This window comes from Bos grunniens, chromosome 7 (assembly GCF_055505025.1).
Source record: "Bos grunniens cultivar Pamir isolate PY7600 chromosome 7, Bosgru_T2T1.0, whole genome shotgun sequence".
NCBI lineage: Eukaryota > Metazoa > Chordata > Mammalia > Artiodactyla > Bovidae > Bos > Bos grunniens.
The window spans coordinates 102,618,299-102,639,293 of NC_141171.1; the positions used below are offsets into that span (position 1 = coordinate 102,618,299).

The 20,995-nt window shown below is 36.7% G+C and overlaps 1 protein-coding gene and 1 long non-coding RNA gene across 8 annotated transcripts in view; one reads left to right on the forward strand and one right to left on the reverse strand.

Annotated features, from left to right (window-relative positions):
• Positions 1–30: 30 nt before the first annotated feature.
• NUDT12 (nudix hydrolase 12) lies at positions 31–14,123 on the reverse strand. 7 transcript variants are annotated; one of them, XR_015168366.1, is made up of 8 exons: positions 13,907–14,123; positions 11,200–11,411; positions 10,070–10,659; positions 6,863–7,030; positions 5,401–5,514; positions 5,008–5,147; positions 3,048–3,247; positions 31–2,095 (listed from the first exon to the last, which is right to left on the reverse strand). XR_015168366.1 is itself a non-coding variant. In XM_086413331.1 (8 exons), exons 2-7 carry the CDS (start codon positions 11,403–11,405, stop codon positions 3,097–3,099), a joined length of 1,290 nt encoding a protein of 429 aa, XP_086269457.1. In that variant the 5' UTR covers positions 11,406–11,411; positions 13,907–14,123; the 3' UTR covers positions 31–2,095; positions 3,048–3,096. The 7 variants fall into 7 exon arrangements, 6 of the variants coding, with proteins under 6 accessions (XP_086269457.1, XP_086269456.1, XP_086269454.1 ...); XM_086413331.1 differs by having other exon boundaries at positions 5,008–5,068; XM_086413330.1 differs by lacking the exon at positions 5,008–5,147 and having other exon boundaries at positions 11,200–11,407; positions 14,001–14,123.
• Positions 14,002–20,995, forward strand: part of LOC147370060 (uncharacterized) — a 129,533-nt gene continuing 122,539 nt past the window's right edge. Inside the window, exon 1 of the long non-coding RNA XR_015168367.1 lies at positions 14,002–14,292. This is a non-coding gene — a long non-coding RNA (uncharacterized LOC147370060). The remainder of the gene's footprint in view (positions 14,293–20,995) is intronic.

Genomic DNA, 20,995 nt, shown 5'->3' on the forward strand with positions numbered 1-20,995 from the left:
ATTTTAAAAAACCACACATGACACATGAAACAGAAAATAAACAAATATTTTAATGTATTGTTACCTTCCTTTTCATTAGGACACAATCACGGTACTTGAATCTCTAATATTTCTTGTTAGTCCTTCTATTTATGTGGAACTATCCACCTCTCAGAGGTTAGCAATTTAAGAATAATTATTAAAACAATAATTTACTTAGATATTGATTCTCCCTGGGTATAGGATTAAATATAAAAAACTAAACTTATAAATTTTATTGATACTTTATATTTTACTTGGCTATCCTAATATTATGAAAATCTAGAATTTTATGATGTAATCTTAGAATCTATAAGTATAAAAAGTACATTTGGGATAAAGTGGAACTTGGAGTCATTATATTTCGTAATAATCAAGGCACATCATTTTCTATATACTTACATAATTCAAATCTTATTGTGTATCTAAATGTCTTATATAGTTTGAATTTTCTCTAAAGTCCTAATATCAATATCTTCATCAATTACTAAGAAAATCATTGTTCATTAGTAAAATAAAGTTTTGTTTAGAAAAGTTAACTTCTTTAAATGAACTTTAGTGCCTAAAATTTTAATTAACAGTATTTGGTAAATTAAATTTAGTCTTATCATCCTTTATTTTATTACTTATTTACTTTCAGTAATAGTTTTTACTTCCTATTAGAGTGAGAATCCTGAACTGTGCAGTACAGACTGTTGTATCAATAATTAAGTTACTTAATTGTAATTATAATTAATTGTATTAACAATTATAACTAGTAATTGTGTAACTGTCACCAATTAATCAATCAATTCACCTTTAATGGATAAATTAATTAAGTTCACCTTTTAGGATTTCCTTATCTATAAAAAAAAGGGCAGTGAACTACATACATATATTGTTTTTAAGTTCTCTTCCTGTTCTACCATAGAATAGTAAAGAGCAAAATTATATAAATTTATACATTTATAAAAGAACTTTTAAAACAATTTCAAAATAACCTTGTGAAATATAACAGTTCTATGTTACAAAATTGTGAACTACTACAATTTGCTTTCTCTAAAATCGTACTGATTCCATTCTAAAATATAGTTATTGTATAAATGCTTCTTAGAATGTTGAAATAAGGCTAAAATCAAGATGCTGTATTTGAGTTTAATAAACATTATTAGTAATTATTATACAATTTTCTCCTAGTGAAGATACATTCCCTTATCACAAAATGCCATAAGCCATTTTATTTAATAAGTAAATCTATCTGAGATTTTATTTAATATCTGACTTTGGAGAGAATTCCTTTCAAATATGTTTAATTTTAGGGAAAAAAGAAGAGATTTTTAATTTGTCTTAAAAAACAACTTTGAGTATAGTTAACAAATAGATATATTAATTAATTTTATGTTTAAGAGGGGATCCCAGACACAATGACATTCTCTCACTTAAATTCTCCTTCCCTGAAGGTGTGGTATACTGATCACTAATAGAGTTGTTAAAATAAGAAATTCTTAACACTGATCAAAACAGATTAGTAGCAACACTATAACAGTGTCACTGACAGAACAATAGAACCAGGAGAAAAAAGTGGATCACGTAAAGTGGTAAAATGAGCAAAACTCAGCCAATGACAACCAAAAGGACCTTCATAATAATGAAAACATTAAAAATTAAGCTTAAAATTCATTAAAAATATTTTGTCTCATTTTTCATAAAAGGACTTTAGTGAATGGTGAATGCTTATAAGAGGCAATGAAATTTAGGTTTATTTACATTTTAGAATCTACTTCTTTACAACATGATTTCTCTTATTAGAGATACAGTTTTGTGAGATAAAACTCTTGAGCAGAACCCCCTCAAAAAAGTTCAGAGAATGCTGACTCAGATTTGACAAAAGCTGACATTCTAAAGAGCATTAAACATTTCTAATCTCACTTGAGGAATAAGTAGGATTAGAAATCAATTAGACATAGTCAAAGTTTAGTTATTTGATTTAGAGATTGGGGTTCATTCCAATCCAGTGTTTGATTAGCTGATGTGCAATAGCTCGGCTCGGTGGAACAAAGAATGCCTGCTGCTTGCCTTTGGTCAGAACATCCACAACCTAAAATACACCACAGTAAAATGCATTAGGATTTCAAAACTATCACACTTAAATACTATCTCTATTCTTAAAACAATTTAACTAAAATGTAGTAACTTTCACAGTGAATAACAAAAGGAGAAAGTAATAACATCCATTTTCAACATGCAAAATTCAGTACAGTATTTTTAGTTGCTTCATTGAGTTAGTGATTCAATTTTAAAAATATTTCAGAAAGGTATTTTTCCTGATGAAAATAAGGTGATAAAAGAACAAAGTATTTGCTACACATATATTTTCAAAGTGAAAATGAACGTTTAGAAAAAATTTCCTTTTATCAAATTCTGAAAAAAATCTAATTTCTACTTTTTGAGGTTGAGCATAAAATACAATTAATTCTGTGAAGGCAAAGTGACAAAGGGTTTCAGGTTATCACTACTGTAGTGTACCCCTCTGTCTTTTATACAAAGACACTGAGTTATATAAGACAGAGACAAGTAATTTATCTTTCACTGTACTACTTAAGGCTGCGTTTTAAAAAGTTCTGAGTGCATCTTTGTTAAACAGTTTTGTCAGTCTTATCAAGTGCATTTAAAATGATCAAGAATTTTTCTAAACTTTTATGCAGTTTTACTGATTTTTTTTGAGTTACTTGTTTCAATACTATAAACTATGTCTAATAGTAATATTCCTGCTTCTCATCTGAAATAATGACCACCCATTTTAAGGCCACTGAAAGATCATTAATCTCAGGGAACAGCATCTGAAATAAGAAAATGGCACAGACTCATCATCACTAGAAGTATGTCACAGCAGGAGTAACATAGGACACATCAATTACGTGGTAATCCGTGAATGATGAGGGGCCATAGCCATTCATTCAACTGGTTGAAAACATGTATCCTTGCTACATGCCCAAACCAATACAGTCAGAGAACAATCAATAGGAGAAGGAAATTAAATTGAACTTTACCTGTTCTCTAGTGAACCAGCGGGCATCCTCTATTTCATTCTTGTCAACTTTAATTTCTGTAGACACTGCCACAGCTAAGCAACCAATCATTAAGGAAGAGGGCATTGGCCACGGTTGACAAGAGACATACTGAACATGGCCAACTTTGACTCCACTTTCCTCTTCTACTTCTCTCCGAACAGCGTCTTCTATTGTCTCCCCTAATCAAATGGGGCAAAAGAACAAGTAGCTGATGAACATGCCTTGGACATTTTGTCCTCCAAATGGTTCAAACCTTTGAAAATCACTTTGGACAGAAACCCAGTTCATAGAATCAGAAAGCAGAAGCCTAAAAGTAGATTGGAATTAAAGAAACATTATTTTTTTAAATATACATACAGAATTAAAAAAAAAAAATTTAAATATAACATACAGAATCAAAATGCCAGGAAACTTTTCATTTCTTAAAGGCTTAAATTTGTTACATTTAAAAAATTTTAACATCTACAAATATCCAGTACCTATTTACTATTGGCTAAACACTATGCAAACATTTTATGTATTATCTTGTTTATGTGGTTAACCTTTTCCTCACTAAAATCTTGAAACATTTTTCTTATGTTGTCAAACAACTATTACAGATAACACTTTCCAAAGAGTTCAAAATCAAATAACACTAAAAGTTTAAAAACAGCATAAAATGAAACTCATTTTCTCTTTCCAAATAATTATTCTGTAGATAATTACTGACCCAGCTATGATAAAATAAAGTGATGCCCATAAATGAATTTATATTTCTGATTTATTGAAATTGAGAATTAGACTAAATGGAATAATTTTAAGTTAAGGTTATCTGAAAGTTTAGAAATATTCTGTTATTTAAATATAGCTTTCTATTTCAAATAGATTGGTAAATTTCCTATATAAAATTAATGTATGTTTATAAAAAATATTGAAAAGATAACTTTTACACTAGCATATCTACAAGACCAAACCTAAATAAATATTAGCACAGTGAATATTAAAAGACCTCTAAAATCAATAAGAAAAAAAGATTAAACAACCAAAACAAAAACAGACAAAGAATATAAAATATAAAATTCAAGGGGAAAGAAACTGCATGCCTAACACACATCTGAAAAAGATGCTTCATCAGCAGGGAAATAAAAGTTAAAACTACAATGACATACCACTTCATATCCATCAGAATAGCAAATATGGTCCTGATATTCCTAACTCTGTAAAGATGAGGAATAACAGACATTTCATGTACTTCCAGAGGCAGTGTAAATTGGCAGGGATATTTCAGAAAATAACTTGGCAATATGTGGAAATGATTAAGATGCTCATGGTCTATGAGCTAGCAGCCGTGCTCTGGGATATACACCCTACGAAGGCCAAATGTACACAAGGATTCACTGCAGTGTTGCTGGTAAAGGTAAAGGCTTATAGCAGAATGGATAAATGAATTGTGGAATATTCATAAGTGGGAGGCTACATAGCAGTTAAAAAAATGACCTAGAGCTACTAGAGCAAACATAGTAATTAGGAGCAGGGACCTAGAGTCAAACTGCCCAGGTCCGGATGCCTGTCCTCTCACTCACTAGCTGTTTGTTCTTGGGCAAGTTATTCAGCTGCTATGGTGAAATAGTAACTACTATGTAAATTTGTATGAGGACAATATGATTTAATATACAGAAAGCCTTTGGAAAAGTTCATATGTTTAGTACTATTATTATCTATCAGTGTAGATTGATACTGGAAATTGAGATTAAACATGTGCTAATTAGATATATTCATTTATTCCACAAATACTTATTGAATATTTATTGAACTTCTACAACATAGGAGGCATATGCACTAAGGGTTTGGGATAGAGCGATAAATAAAACAAAGTCCTTGCCTTTATGGAACTTACTTTCTGGTACTAGCAAATAATAAATAAATAAAAAGAAAGGTAGATAAGTAAATACATACTTACATATATACCCTGTTAGGTGCTGATGAGTGCTCTAGGGAAAAGTCAGACTGGATAACAGGGACTGTGAATGCAGGATATGGGGTTAACTAATTTACTTGGTTCCATCTGGGAAAGTCTCTCTGAAAAGGTGACAACTGAGTCTAGTACAGAAGGAAGTGATGCCTTGGGTAAGAGCAATATATGAAAAAGCAAAGAATTTTTAAAACAGATGAAATTATTCCACTAGTAACAACAAAAATTATATTATTTAAAACACAGAAAATATTTTAAAATACCCCAGTTTTATAACATGATAGGTCATCAGAAATTACTTTCAAATGCTGTCCAAAACTTTTATTTAGAAATCATATGTTAAATGGAAATTACTATAAAAATTATAAAGAAAAGGCGCACCAGGTTCAATAAATCCAGCGAGGCAAGTAAACATGCCCGGAGGAAATCTCTTCTGCCTGCCTAAAAGACATTTGGTCCCATCGGGATGAATAACTTGCATGATTACCACTGGATCTGTTTAAAAAAATCAGATGTATGAATGACAGGAAAAAACAATTTAGACTCATTGTGTACAGTCACTAATAGGATAATACAAATGTGTACCTCCTGTAAGAACAAGACTCTTTTCTAGTTACAAGAGGTTGTTTCTATCTGCCTAAAGACAGTGTTTCAGGGAAATTGCATAGAATACTGTCAGTAAGCTAAAGAAAGGCCATTTTTGTCTTCTTTCTCATCTTAATAGCATAAAAAATAAGCATAAGATAAAAATAAAAAATAAACATTAAAAAAATAAGCCTCACATACTGTAAGTATACAATAAATGTTGATTTATTGTAAGTATTGTATACTTATAGTATGTGAGGCTTTTTTTTTTAATTAGAAAGAACTTTAAATAACTAATATATAGCATGGATAAAATTCAAATTTTACCATAGTAAATATTTCCTTCCATCCCAATCCTTGTTGTTGTTTGTTGTTCAGTCACTAAGTTGCGTCTGACTCTTTGTGACCCCATGGACTGCAGCATGCCAGGCTTCCCTGTCCTTCGCTATCTCTCAGAGTTTGTTCAAACTCATGTCCACTGAGTTGGTGATGCTATCCAACCATCTCATTCTGTCGCCCCTTTCTCGTCCTTAACAAAGTGTTTTTAAAAGCTAATATGGCTTGATGGTTAAGTTTAAGCCATTAAAAAAAATTAATTTATTTAAATAATATTCTCTGCATTAGTGACTTCTGGAACGATTCAAGAAGTCACTAATTCAGTGAGTTCGCCTCACTAGATTATGACTGAGGATCAGTAATCAAATGTGAAATGCTCTAAGCAGCAAACACCTGTCACTAGGCCATGCGCTTTACTCCCAGACATCCTCAGGTGTGGCTGGGTCTGTCCCTTTTTGCGCAGTTTTAACGGGCTGGTTTATCAGATTTCCAAGTCCACAGCCAATTCAAAGCAGTGATTGGGAGACAGAAGGTAGAAGCAGACACCAGCAGTATGGAGAAGCTAGCTCCAGGCTGTTTTGGTGATGCCGCAAGAAGGTACTGGACTGTTAGGGTGTATTTTTTTTTTTCTCCCTCTCTTCACTAAATGGACGCAGATGGTGGGCTTTTGAAATCCTGTACCTCAATGCATCAAATTCATGCTAATTAACCCAAGGTTAAGAAATGGTCAGTTATGTACAATGAACTTTACTTAAAAGTCATCAAATTAGGTAATACTTTAATACTTACGGTCTTAATGGTTAAACATGTTTTTAATAAAAAGGTAAAGCTCCTTAGCAACTCAAAATCTTGTCTTTCCAGAATGTCTTATTCCCTGGGGTTTCCAGATGGCCGAGATTTCACTGTAAAAGAAAAGGCTTACCAACTCTTGGGTATGATGTATTGTGAACACCATGGAGACTAGGACAGTCTTCTTTTAAGCATACTCTTTTATAGCCACCTTCTTCAATTTTAGTTGCATTTCCACAGGTTGGGCAGAACTTATACCGACTGTGCCAAGCGAGAACAGATCTTGCTTGAGCTACAACCCCTATGACGGGAGCAAAAGAAGCTTTAATTCAATGACAAATGGTAAACAAATTAATACATAAGGAAAGAACATTCTTAAGTCATAATAAAGACATGTACTATATTGTAGATGTGTGATCAAAGGTTTTATTTTCCTACTTTTGTTATCTGTACATGTCTTTTAAATTAAAAGATTTAAATTCTACAGATGACAAATGAAAATTAGATTTACCTTTAATTTGGACTAATGAAATAAAACTCTCATATAAGATGGATGTACTAACATCCATATACACTGTATTAGTTTAGGCTTTTACCATAGGTGATTTGTAAATTTTGGATATACATGACTCTAGTGTATACTGACTTTACAATAGTGAAGTCACTCAGTTGTGTCCAACTCTTGGTGATCCCATCCCTACGAGGTTCCTCCGTCCATGGGATTTTCCAGGCAACAATACTGGAGTGGGTTGCCATTTCCTTCTCCAGGGCATCTTCCTGACCCAGGGACTACACTCGGGTTTCCCGCACCATAGGCAGACTCTTTACCATCTGAGCCACCAGGGAGTCCAGGGAAGACTTTACAATAGTGACTTTCAAAAAATACACTACAAAGACAGTTCCTAACTTAGATTTGGACCATAAATGAAATATTACTAGGAAACTGTAGGAATCCATCTCTACTTTCCTTGGTGCCTAAGACAGTACTGGTGTGTGTCACTGTGGAACATGTTCTGTTTATAACTGGAAAGTAATAGAATATTTTTTTAAATATTGTGTTTACAACTCTTGTGATTAACTTTGTTTATGACAAAAATGCCCAATAGAATAAATCTTAGACTATGTACACCCTGTCTACAACCTTTACCCTGATACTTCAAAAAATAATATGGCCTGACCAAAAATAGTAGAATTGGGGCACTAAGAGTAGAAATGCTACATTTCAAATGCCTGACAAAACTTCTCCCCCTAAAACAGATTATTTGGTCTAAGGATTTTGAAATAAAACAACCATAAATAGCAACGTTTTAAACTGGGAAAAATGAATAAGCCATAAATTAAAACAAATGGAACAGTGACATTCAATGAACATAGGCAACATTAAATATCCGCCTGCTCTGTTACTCTGTAATTGTAACTTACCTCAGAGTACCGCCATTATCTCACTCTCATTACAATAAGAAAAGCTAACATTTATTGAGTACTTACTGTGTGTCAAGCACCCAGCAAAGATCTTCACACACATCATCTTATTTAATGTTTAGAGAAACACTATAGTGTAGATGCCATTATTATCCTCATTTTTGGCAGGAGAAACTGAGGCACACAGAGGTTATGGATCTACATAAGGTTACACAGCAGCTGAGTAAAAGAGCCTCAGTTTCCTTACTGTTTTTTAAGATATTGTAATTACATGCTGCTGCTGCTGCTAAGTCGCTTCAGTCGTGTTTGACTCTGTGTGACTCTCTTTGAAGCTGTATATGTAATTACATATACAGAGAAGAAATTTTAAACTCATAGTGTTTTTTCCACAGACGTAGAGAATAAAACATAACACTCCCGATTTTGGGATGAGTGTCTAAGAGGTCTCTGGAAGAGCCTGTCAGGTTACCTAAGGGAAAGTGGACACTGACAAGTGACCCCCTTCCTCACTTCCCATTAACTCTTCAGTCCACCGTAGTATACCTTCTACTCCTTCTATTCCACGGACACTCCTCTTGTCAAATTACCAACAGCTTCATATTACCAAACCAAAGACTCTTAAAAAAATATTCTGCATCTTCATCTTACTCAAACTCTCCACAGCATTCAATATATTTGACTAGTAACTCCAAGAAACACTTTGCTCTCTTGGTTTCTACAAGCACATTCTCCTGTTCTTACTTGTGGCCATACTGTCAACATCTTCTTTGATGGCTCCTCTCCTATCTGACCTCTAAAACTCAGGGGGATTCAGGCGATTCTCAGGTTCTCCTTCTTGCTTGCTCTCAAATTTTTATGCAACCTGAAAGTTTCCTGGGATTTAAACACCACCATTGTGTTGATGACTCTCATACAGGTATATTCTAGTTCTTTCCTTTGTTCCAGATTCTGTTTCCCTTCTCTAAAACTTAACATGCCCAAAGATAAAATCTTCATTTATTTACTTCAAGTCTGTTCTGCTTCCCTTGCTCTACCCATGACTCTGTATTATTTTATCAATAAAGCTTATTAGTATCTACCAAATGATTAAAGTTTCAAACTTAGCAGTCCTTCTTAATCTTTCACTTCATTATTATATACTCCACACCCACTCCGTTAACAAGTACTGCTGATTTTCTCTCCAAATATACCTTGACTGTATCACTTTTCCTCCATCTCTCCTATTATCATCTTAACAACTCAGGCTGTAGTCTATGTTAGCATCATCTCTCTCTCACTTACAAGTCTCAACCTACTGTTCAAGCCCCATCAGTTCTACCTTCGTAATATCTCAGAACTCTCCCTTTCTCTCTACTCCACTAATCCAAACCATTGCATTCTCTTACCTGGGCTACTATAATCTTCAACCTCCTCATAACAGGATTCCTGACTTCCACACTTTACTATCTACAGTTCATGAGCTACAAAGCAGCTAGAGTGATTTTCTTTTTTAAAACACAGGCCAGATTACAACATTTAAATGGAATTTAGGTTAAAATCCCTCATTTCTGAGCATGATACATATGACCCCATGTGAACTGGTATAACAAGCAACAGAAAACAAAGTAGTCAAGGTCTTTGCCAGCATGTTTAATGTATAGCAGGCACTCAGTAATCATTCACTGAATAATCAGATGAAACCAGTATGCACTAGGGTTAATTCTGGGGAAACTAATCTTGGCTGATTAAAACTGCTGTTACCACCCAGAAGAGTAGTCCTCTAGGGTAAGAATGTCAGGAAGTTTCTACTGAAGACAGCCTAATTTCATTGCTTCCTGGAAAAAGTGTGCTTCCTAGAAATTGCAGATACATGCAATTCTAATCCAGTACCCAAAACCAGATTATTACCAATACAAGTAAACCAGTGTTCACTTCTTACCAGCTTCTTTTTCTTTCAATTGCAGAAGAGCTGGCATTGGTGGATGAAGAAAATAACAATTTTCATGCCTTTGCTTAAATTCTTCAGCAGCAACAGTATCTATACCTAAAGCAAACCAGGCAACCAACCCATCTTCTTCTTCTTTTGAGATTTCCCCAGCATAATTAAAAAACTCTTTTTTCATTTCAAGTTCTACTCCAAGGAAAATCAAGGTGATCTTTTCAGGCTGAGCCAAATAATCCTTTATATCTGTGTAGTTCAGCTGACAAAGCCTGACTTCTGGCTGTTGAAAACTTTCTTTATTGCCTCCTAGAGTAACCAAGGGATTTAAATCTGAGAAAAGGATATAAACTGTGGCTGGATGGCTTTCTTTTGCTAACAGCCAGTCAGAATTATTTCTTTTTTCACTTTTCCGGTCCAGTAGTGTCTTGCTAAAATAATTTTCACATTCTTCCACTTCATTGGTTAGGAACCAAGGCTTCTTCCCACCTTTAGCATTAGCTAATAAGTTAGCTATATGCTTATAACCCCAAAATTTAGCTATATCCAGTGCAGTCTGCCTTGATTTGTTGACAATGGATCTGTCGCATCTATGGATGGAAGCAAAATATAAAATAGCAAACATTTTCTTCAGTATTTATTACAATAAAATTTTCTAGATATACATGATAGTCCCTCTATTTAATAATTACATAATTTCATTTTCTTTTAGAATATAATATATTAATGGAAAGGTTAAAAACCCATCATAAATGATTAAAAGTTAGAGACAGTGGATGATTAAAATCTCTGGAAGATTTGTAAAATGAAAAGCATACATTTTATGTGCTGTAAGGGGATATTCAATTTTTACAAGGGATTTTCAATAGTCATAGTGGGCAGGTTTACATTTTTTATTTCAGAAAAAAATTAGATTAACTGATTAACTGCTTGGCTATTCAGTATGAAAAGTTAATTCCCCAATAAAAAAGTTTTAAATTAGAAATTATGCTATTATATAACAAGACTGTTAAATGAGTTATTTACAAACCCAATACTATAAATATGGCTATATGAAAAATTAAAAAGAAAATACATTATCCATAAATTAAACCAGACACTCTCCAGGTGGCACAGCCTAAAATGTTTACCCTTTCTCAAGCAGAAATTGGACAACATCTGGGTGCCCATTCCTTGCAGCATACATTAAAGCACTCCAGCCATTTTCAGAAGTTTCATTGAGAAGAGATGGAGAATGACTGAGTATTGCTGTTAACTTGGCAATATCTCCTTCTGCAGCTGAATAGTGAAACTGGGATATTATTTCTTGATTCAGACTTCTTTTTACAGAAGACATTTCTTCCTTAAAACAGGAAAATAGGAAAAAACTCATTTACAATTGCTTTCTTGTATCAGTGATTGAACATTATCAGAGTGTTGATATAATTAGAACATTAGTTACGGTTTCTAAAACGATTTACTTTTAAAAAGGTAACTGTCAAGTGTCATCACAGGACACAAAAACTGTTATCAGTTGAGAATTTTAAATGTAATTCAATATGAAGGATGTATAAAACAATGTATAAAGAACTTTGGTGGAAGAGTTGAAGGGAGTGATATCAGTGGGATGGGGGATAAGGTAAAAGATATGACAAACAGGAAAGTGTATTGGAGGCAAACCAGAGGGACTCCAATACAGATCAGAGCATGAGGGAAGTTAAAGTAGATAGAAATAAAGCAGGTGGTTTTAGCAGAGGACAAGTAGTATTCTCTTAGACTACATGATACGAGAAACAGATCTGTCCTCTCAGGGAAATTATGATCCTATTCAAAGAACTAAGTTTCATGTGAAAAAAATTTATTGCTTTACCTTTCACAGGGATTGATTAGTCCATCAAGGATTGATTTTTGCTCATGGTGTGAGGTAAAGGTCACGATACATTTTTATCCCAATAGATAAAATCCATTTGAGTCAGGGTCATTCTCAAATTTATTGTCTTTGTCCCATTATATTGCAGTTTTAGACTTGTCATAAATGAGATGACCATATATTTTTGGATCTATTATTGAACACTGTTCTATTGGTCATTTTGTCTGTCCTTGAATCACAGAAGCTTTTAAAATCATTAACTTTGTCTGTTTTGTCACCCTGTTACTTCAGTAAGAAAGAACTGTTCTACGTGTGCGTGCATGTGTGCACACCAAATTGCTTGAGTCGTGTCCGACTCTGTTGGGCCCCATGGTCTGCCACCTGCCAGGCTCCTCTGTCTATGAGATTCTCCAGGCAAGAATAATGATGTGGGTTGCCATGCCCTTCTCCAGGGGATCTTCCCGACCCAGGGATTGAAACTAATTGTTCCATATCCTCTAATAAATGCTTCCTAATTGTGGGCTGAATGTGGTAGGGCACAACTACCACTGAATTGTGGTAGGGCACAATTTTGGGGGAAATGGTTCATTTTTCAATTGTCTATAAACTCCTCAAAGTACTTTTTTTATGGTATGATTTTTTTTTTCTGTGAAATTCTATTAAGAAAATATTTGGGATTCTAACTAGGTTTCTACCTTCTGAGGATAACCTACTGAGGCTATAAAGAAAGGTTATATAATCCATAATTTTTGACAGCAGTTGTCTTTAAGGTTCTGACTACAATTTTGTTTATCAATTGTCTATCAGTAGCAGCATGACAATATTTAAAGAAAAAAATGGGCTGGAGATTAACTTTCTTATTTTGTGTCTGTTCACCTTGCCTGTTTATTATCTTTCTGCTACCTATAAATAGGCTAAAACTACTCACAGAAATAGAAACAAAATACTGAAATTCTGTATATAACTTAAATTAGGAGGGGTGGCTTCTGGATTAGAAAACAATTCATTTCTTTGGATTTACCCTAGAATTTACTTCACCATTCTCTTCATATTAAGATTTCTAAACGCATTAAAAACATTATGAATAACAGAAGCTACTTTTCAGGATTTTATTTTGCACTGCTGTATACAGACTCATGTATGGTTTTCCCTTTGAAGTTGCCTTTCCTTAAAATCATATCATCCAGGTTCTTCAGTTTGGTTTACTATAGGTAATATTTAAGTCATGGTCACTTCCTCACTTCCTCCATAGTCCACTCACTCCCGGTTGACTGCAAAATTGGCCTCCAAAAACACAGTACCATTCAGTACCCACAGTGCAATGCTTATGCATAAGGTATTTTCAGGAGAAAAAAGTAGAAAATGTATACTTTCCCCCCTTACGCTTTCTCGCCAGAAAGGCCATCTAGAAACAGAACCATTACTCATTCCAGAAGAGCACACAAAAGTCTGAAGTCCAGATCTACTGTTCGATTTACTTTTTCCTTTCTCCTCAGGTTCTTCTGAAGACAGGGTGTTTGAAGGCAGGATGAGGTGATTCAGTTAGCCTAATGCTGCTCTTGCTTTCCAAGAATATGGACAATCCTCAGAGACGGTTTTAAAGAATCTTGACTTTAAAGGGTCTCACACCTTGAGCCAAACCAACATCCAGTTTTATGGGTGTGTGGACCAGGGCCCCTGACTGGTCCAAGGCCACATGGCTCAAGAGACAGGGCAGACCTCACAAACAGCTTTGTCACTGCGGTCACCGACCCGAATTTCTGGGGCATTCCTGAGGGCCAGCTCACCTACCAAACGCTCCCCTCCCCGCCCCATGCACGGTCTCCCCAGCGTCTCCAAGTTCCTTGAATGTCTGTTTCCGTGCCAGGACTGTGAGAATTCTTTAAACATAGTGAAATGAACCCACAGCGAATCCCCACCTCTCAGACTGTGCTGGGTCGGCTGCGCGCCCAGCCCCCTCCCGGAAGCCCAGGCTCTTAAGTCCACACCTGCGTCCGCGCCGTAGCGCGAGGCTGCGCCACACCACCCAGCAGCGCAGGGCCCGTCAGCGCGGAGACGCAAAGAGCACAGAGAACTGGTTACCGGCTCCAGAAGGGGCCCTGGGCCCGCCAACTTGCCGCTGCTGCTACTAACCCACAGGTGACCACAGTAACGGACACCGGGGTTTGTAGTCCAAGAGCCGGGGAAACCCCACACTGCGGCGCCGGATGGAGCCTCGAGAACTTCCGGTGAAGGGCAGGTGTCCGCGCACGGCTTTATGGGAGATGTAGTTCGAAGGTCACACACCGAAGATGAGAGAAAGCTGGGGGCTGGCGGGTGGAGGCGTTGGGAAGCCAGGGCTTGAAGTCCAGCGGTGAGGACAGGCTTCCTAGCGGTGAGTGAAGGGCTGTTTTGTTTTGTTTACCCCCGTGGAACCGAGGTGTGTAAAGCGACGAAAACCTGTAGGTCTGTGGGAACAGTTTTGAGTTCTCCAGAATTTCACACCCAGCACCCACAAGCTTCTTTCATGTATAGTTCAGTGCGTTGGAGTGTTCAAAGCATTCTTTCGTGTTTAAACAAACGTGGAATATAGGCTGGACCGAGTCGTTCCAGTGTAGAACCTTACACGAGTTGTTGGCCTCCGACCCTCAGTCTCCTCTTTTGAGAAATGGTCCCATGTATTGATGCCTACCTCATTCAGTACTCCTCTAAAAAAGTTTACGTCAGTCGCCTACACCACCTCCTTGGGTTGCTATGAAATTGAGGATAAAGTATGCAAAGTCCTTAGGACAAGTGCGAGGTCTGCAGCTAGTACATGCAACACAATTATTATTGTTGCTGTTATTATTTAATTTGCTGTGTTGTCATGCTCCAGAACCTGCTCAGGTTAAGTGATTTGTGATTTACAAAGCTCCGCATTGTTAGCCTTCTAATTCCCAGATTAGGTGTTTTTTTTTTCTTTACTAAATTGTTCCCTTGGCATTCCGTAACAGATAAGGAGTCTCGAGGTAGACTATTGCTTCCTGCCCCGATTGTAAGCATTGGAAGTTCCTTTTCTCAGTGAAGTTTTTGCGTGCCCACCCACATTGTACTTTCATAACTACTTTTTTTTTTTCTTCTAACTTTGTTCTATGTTTCTTTTTCTGAGTAGTAGTTTTCAGTCTTTAATGATTTTATTGATGAGGCAGGAGATCAGAAATACTAAATTTAGTCAACTCACTTGGAATACCCAATCTCTGTATTCATACATATCTTAAGTACGTTAACAAATGCACCTGTATTAATCAACTAGTGTAAATAAGGGCTTCCCTGGTGGCTCAGATGGTGAAGAATCTGCCAGCATTGCGGAAGATGCCGGTTTGGTCCCTGGGTAGGAAAGATCCCATGGAGAAGGGAATACCTACCCACAACAGTATTCTTGGGGCTTCCCTGGTGGCTCAGACCTTAAAGACTGCCTGCAGTGCCAAGAGACCAGGGTTCGATGTTTGGGTAAGGAAGATCCCCTAGTGATGAATACGTAGTCTTCCTTCCAGTCCTTTGGATTCTTTTAAAATGAATTCCAGACATCATATTATTTTATTGATAAATATTTAAGGTTACACTTTCTGGAATTATGAATATATCTAAATTATAAAAAAGCTTTTAAAAAGAACATTATTGCAATATGCTGCTGCTGCTAAGTTGCTTCAGTCCTGTCTGACTCTGTGCGACCCCATCCCTGGGATTCTCCAGGCAAGAACACCAGAGTGGGTTGCCATTTCCTTCTCCAATGCATGAAAGTGAAAAGTGAAAGGGAAGTCGCTCAGTCGTGTCCGACTCTTAGCGACCCCATGGACTACAGCCTACCAGGCTCCTCCATCCATGGGATTTTCCAGGCCAGAGTACTGGAGTGGGGTGCCTTTGCCTTCTCAATATGATTAGTACTAAAATGTTAACAGTACTGTAGAGGAACTAAAAAGCCTCTTGATGAAAGTGAAAGAGGAAAGTGAAAAAGTTGGCTTAAAGCTCAACATTCAGAAAACTAAGATCATGGCATCTGGTCCCATCATTTCATGGGAATAGATGGGGAAACAGCGGAAACAGTGTCAGACTTTATTTTTGGGGGCTCCAAAATCACTGCAGATGGTGATTGCATCCATGAAATTAAAAGATGCTTACTCCTTGGAAGGAAAGTTATGACCAACCTAGATAGCATATTGAAAAGCAGAGACATTACTTTGCCAACAAAGATCCGTCTAGTCAAGGCTATGGTTTTTCCTGTGGTCATGTATGGATGTGAGAGTTGTACTGTGAAGAAAGCTGAGCACTGAAGAATTGATGCTTTTGAACTGTGGTGTTGGAGAAGACTCTTGAGAGTCCCTTGCACTGCAAGGAGATCCAACCAGTCCATCCTAAAGGAGATCAGTCCTGGGTGTTCATTGGAAGGACTGATGCTAAAGCTGAAACTCCAGTACTTTGGTCACCTCATGCGAAGAGTTGACTCATTGGAAAAGACTCTGATGCTGGAAAGGATTGGGGGCAGGAGGAGAAGGGGACGACAGAGGATGAGATGGCTGGATGGCATCACTGACTCGATGGACATGAGTTTGAGTAAACTCTGGGAGTTGGTGATGGACCGGGAGGCCTGGCATGCTGCAATTCATGGGGTCACAAAGAGTCAGACATGACTGAGCAACTGAACTGAACTGAATACCATAAAGGAGACACTCAATTTCAAATTTAATTGTCTTAAATTTTATTCTATATTTTACAACTGATTTGCTGAAATCAAGACCTAAACAAAGTCTCCACATTACATTTGATGTTTTTCTGTCTGTAGGTTCCCCTTTAATTTTTTCATTGCAGACTGTTAAAAAATAATGATTATGTAGAATTTCACACATTCTGAATTTTGCAAATTGTATGAATACATATGATGTCCTCTCTCTCTCTCTTTTTTTGTAAACTGATAGTTAAATCCACAGGATTATTCAGATTGCAGGATTTTTGTTTTTTCTCTGGAAAAGACTTCATAGGTGTTATTGTTTACTCCTGTTGCATAGCTTTAAGAAGCATTCACTATCTGGTTATCTTTCTGTCATGTTATGATTTGGTTTCTGGGTTCAGATGTTGTCAACCTGATGAAGTTTACGATAAACAACATAAATTTTCTTGTCACCTCTTCAGCTAATAGTTTTAGCAACCACTGGTGATTGCTGTCTATGTCCATTATTTCATTGTTGTTGTTCAGTCACTAAATTGTGTCCAACTCTTTGTGACCCCATGAACTGTAGCACACCAGGCTTCCCTATTTTTCACTGTCTCCTGGAGTTTGCTGAGACTTACCTCCTTTGAGTCACTCATGCCATCCAACCATCTCATCCTCTATCATTCCTTCTCCTCTTGCCCTCAATCTTTCCCAGGATCAGGGTCTTTTCTAATGAGTCGGCTCTTTGCAGCAGATGGCCAAAATTTTGGAGCTTTAGCATCAGTCCTTCCAATGAATATTCAGGGTTGATTTCCTTTAGGATTGATTAGGTTTGATCTCCTTGCTGTCTAAGGACTCTCAAGAGTCTTTTCCAGCATCACAGTCTGAAAGCATCTGTTCATTTCTTTCAGTTCAGTTCAGTTCAGTCACTCAGTCGTGTCTGACTCCTTGAGACCCCATGAACTGCAGCATGCCAGGCCTCCCTGTCCATCACAAACTCCCGGAATTCACCCAAACTCATGTCCATTGAGTCAGTGATGCCATCCAACCATCTCATCCTCTGTTGTCCCCTTCTCCTCCTTCCCTCAATCTTTCCCAGCATCAGGGTCTTTTCAAATGAGTCAACTCTTTGCATCAGGTGGCCAAAGTATTGGAGTTTCAGCTTCAACATCAGTCCTTCCAATGAACACCCAAGACTGATCTCCTTTAGGATGGACTGGTTGGATCTCCTTACAGTCCAAGGGACTCTCAAGAGTCTTCTCCAACACCACAGTTCAAAAGCATCAATTCTTTGGCGCTCAGCTTTCTTTACAGTCCAACTCTCACATCTATACATGACTACTGGAAAAACCATAGCCTTGACTAGACAGACATTTGTTGAGTTACAAAATGGTAATATTCTTATTTGATCATTAAGTCTTCATTTACTAACAGAAATTCTTTTATAATAATAAACTTTACATCATTAAATATTTGTACAGTTTTTATAGGAAGAGTAAGGTAAATGGTGATTTTCTCCTGTATTTCCTAGTTTTCAGAATGTGGTAATTCCCTTGTCACCTTCTAGTTTTTAAGTTTATTTATGAACTCATGATCGAGAAAGAAATGACAACCCACTCCAGTATTCTTTCTTGAGAATCCCATGGACAGAGCCAGGTGGGCTACAGTTTATAGTATTACAAGAGTCAGACATGAGTTAGCAGCTAAACCACCACCACATAAACTCATGGTTGTTAACATTTTTCATATATTTCTAAAATGTTTATTATTTTTATGCTCAAATTCTTTCTTATTTGGCCAGTGGGAACTGAGTGGGTTCTGAGTTCTTTTGACCAGGCAACTATAGTGCTTGATAGTTTACTTTCTTTCTGGCAAAGCAAAATGTTTTAGACTCTTCTTGTAGATACTCTGTGCAGACCTGGAATCAGCCCTTTCTCCTAGGTGCATTGGTTCCTTTTAGTAAAAAATGGTATTTAGATACCACAGTCTTTGTGCTTGGGGTGCTTGTTGCTAATGTGGTACTGAATACTTCTCTGCATGTAATGCTTTTTTAGGGAAGTTTATAGATCCTATCCAATAGGCATTTATATTCCAGGGGCAATAATGGTGCCAACACAGGTTTTAATGCCATAATGTTTTCATTTTATTTCTTTCTCATTTAGAAACTTAAAGGTTCCTCGATACCTCAGATAAAAAGTTGAAATTCTTTAGCCTAGCATTAGATACCTTCCTTAACATGGACCCAGTGTGTATATTTAGCTGTATTTTCCCTAGAATATTCTGTATAAACTGTCTCTGATCCTGCCAAACTGACTTATAACTGACCTTAATACCTCTTACTCTTTCTTACCTCAGTATTTTTGTTCATGCCACTTTTCCTAACTTAAATGTTTTCCCTTAACTAAATCCAACCCATTTCTCAAACCTGGCTCAAGTTCCTCTTCTCTTGGTTTTTTCAGATCATTCTTGACCATATTTTTATCAGTTCACCATCAACATTCCCTTCTCCTTGCCACTTCAGCATTTGCTAGCCCTTCTTCTAGTTGCCAGCAATTGTATTTTTTTTTTGGCCTGAGAGCTTTTTTGTTGTCACCACTTTGTCTTCCTACCCAGTAGATCAGCAATTCCAGTTAATTAATATTGCCTGGGAACAGCCTTAGCTAATTAGTGACATGAGTGAGTGTATAAATTTCTCAGCCTTTCTTACTCTTTCACTACCCTGGTTACACTGGTCTAGACTTGCTACCAGATTCCTCCAGTAGGATTAGGTTCTTTTTATCAATAGTGGACACTTGATTAATAACCAATTCTTTATTGCCCTGCTTTCCCTTCCCTGTCTCACTTTCTCCCTCTCTTACAATTGTTTCCTCCTTTATAACCAGTTTCATGAATTGGTGAATCTTTGACTCAGAATTTACTTCTGGGAAAAACTAAACTAAGACAAGGATTTTTTCCTTTTTTGAATTCTTAACCTCAATCATATAGTGGTTAGCTTTCTTTGCATAACTTGAGAGGATCATAAACCATCATTTAATAAATAAATCACTATTATCACTCATTCTGGCTCACATTATTTTTTGTTGTGTATGTTAGGGTCAGTGTTATTGCATATTCATGCATGAAATTTGGATTGATTGCCTTTGAGTCACATAATTTGGTGTTCAAATTTAAAATCACACTTTTCTCTCTGTTCATCCATTGTATTACTTGCCAAAATTGTTCATCCCTCACTATTACCAGACCTCTAAGACCTCATGGACCCTTTGTTGCACTTCTGGGTGCAACAACCAGTTTTCGCTGCTCTGGAAAGTTCCTCTCAACTTTTTTTTGGTACCGCGCAAGTGAATGTTGTGTGTCATACATAGACTGTTTCTTAAGACAGAAATACGTCAACTGATTCCTGCAGATTTAGTGAAAATCTGTCCAATTTTCTTTCATCTAGATAGAAACTTATGAACAACATATAGATAGATGTTTATGTAGATAATCTTACTTGGTGATTAATCTTATATTGCCTGGAAATATGTCTCATTCTTGCTACACATTGCTTTTATAATTTTGTATTAGTACTTCATTATATTTGCCTTTTTCTGTAATAAACTGTAATTTTTTAAGTGAAATCTGATTTTTTAAGAAATTTCTACAGTGATAGCCACTTTTCTTTCACATGTAAGGGCACTTAGTAAAAGTTGGTAGTTGATAGTGATGAGCTATGCTGGGAATTGTGCTTTAACTCTATTTGATTTAGAAGTGAAGTGAAGCAAAGTCGCTCAGTCGTGTCTGACTCTTGTGACCCCATGGACTGTAGCCTACGGGACTCCTCCATCCATGGGATTTTCCAGGAAAGAGTACTGGAGTGGGTTGCCATTTCCTTTTCCAGAGGATCTTCCTGACCCAGGGCTCGAACCCAGGTCTCCCGCACTGTAGGCAGACGCTTTACCGTCTGAGCCACAAGGGAAGCCCTTATGATTTAGAGGTGAATTCAGTAAAAGTGAAGATATTTTGAACTCTTGATAAGGTCTTTAATATAAAATAATGTCACATCTAATTACGGATAGGGATTGAGCATACTTCGTATACATATTCTGCATTCTTGAATACAGCAAGTTCACTCTGGACTTTGGGCTAGCTGTTCCCTCTTTTAAAATTATTCCTCTCATAGATTTTCTAATTGTAGCCTCCTCTTTTGCTATTCCAGAGAAGGCAGTGGCACTCCACTCCAGTACTCTTGCCTGGAAAATCCCATGGACGGAGGAGCCTGGTAGGCTGCAGTCCATGGGGTCGCTAAGAGTCGAACACGACTGAGCGACTTCACTTTCACTTTCCACTTTCATGCATTGGAGGAGGAAATGGCAACCCACTCCAGTATTCTTGCCTGGAGAATCCCAGGGATGGGGGAGCCTGGTGGGCT

Bases quoted from the DNA above. Each gene is read 5' to 3' on its own strand.
- NUDT12 (XM_086413330.1), bottom strand. From the start codon at position 11,405: ATGTCTTCTGTAAAAAGAAGTCTGAATCAAGAAATAATATCCCAGTTT. The intron at 7,031-10,069 runs GTAAGAAGTGAA...CTCCCGTCATAG, and splicing joins ATTGAAAGAAAAAGAAGCTG to GGGTTGTAGCTCAAGCAAGA. The intron at 5,515-6,862 runs GTAAGCCTTTTC...TTTTTTAAACAG, and splicing joins TACATCATACCCAAGAGTTG to ATCCAGTGGTAATCATGCAA.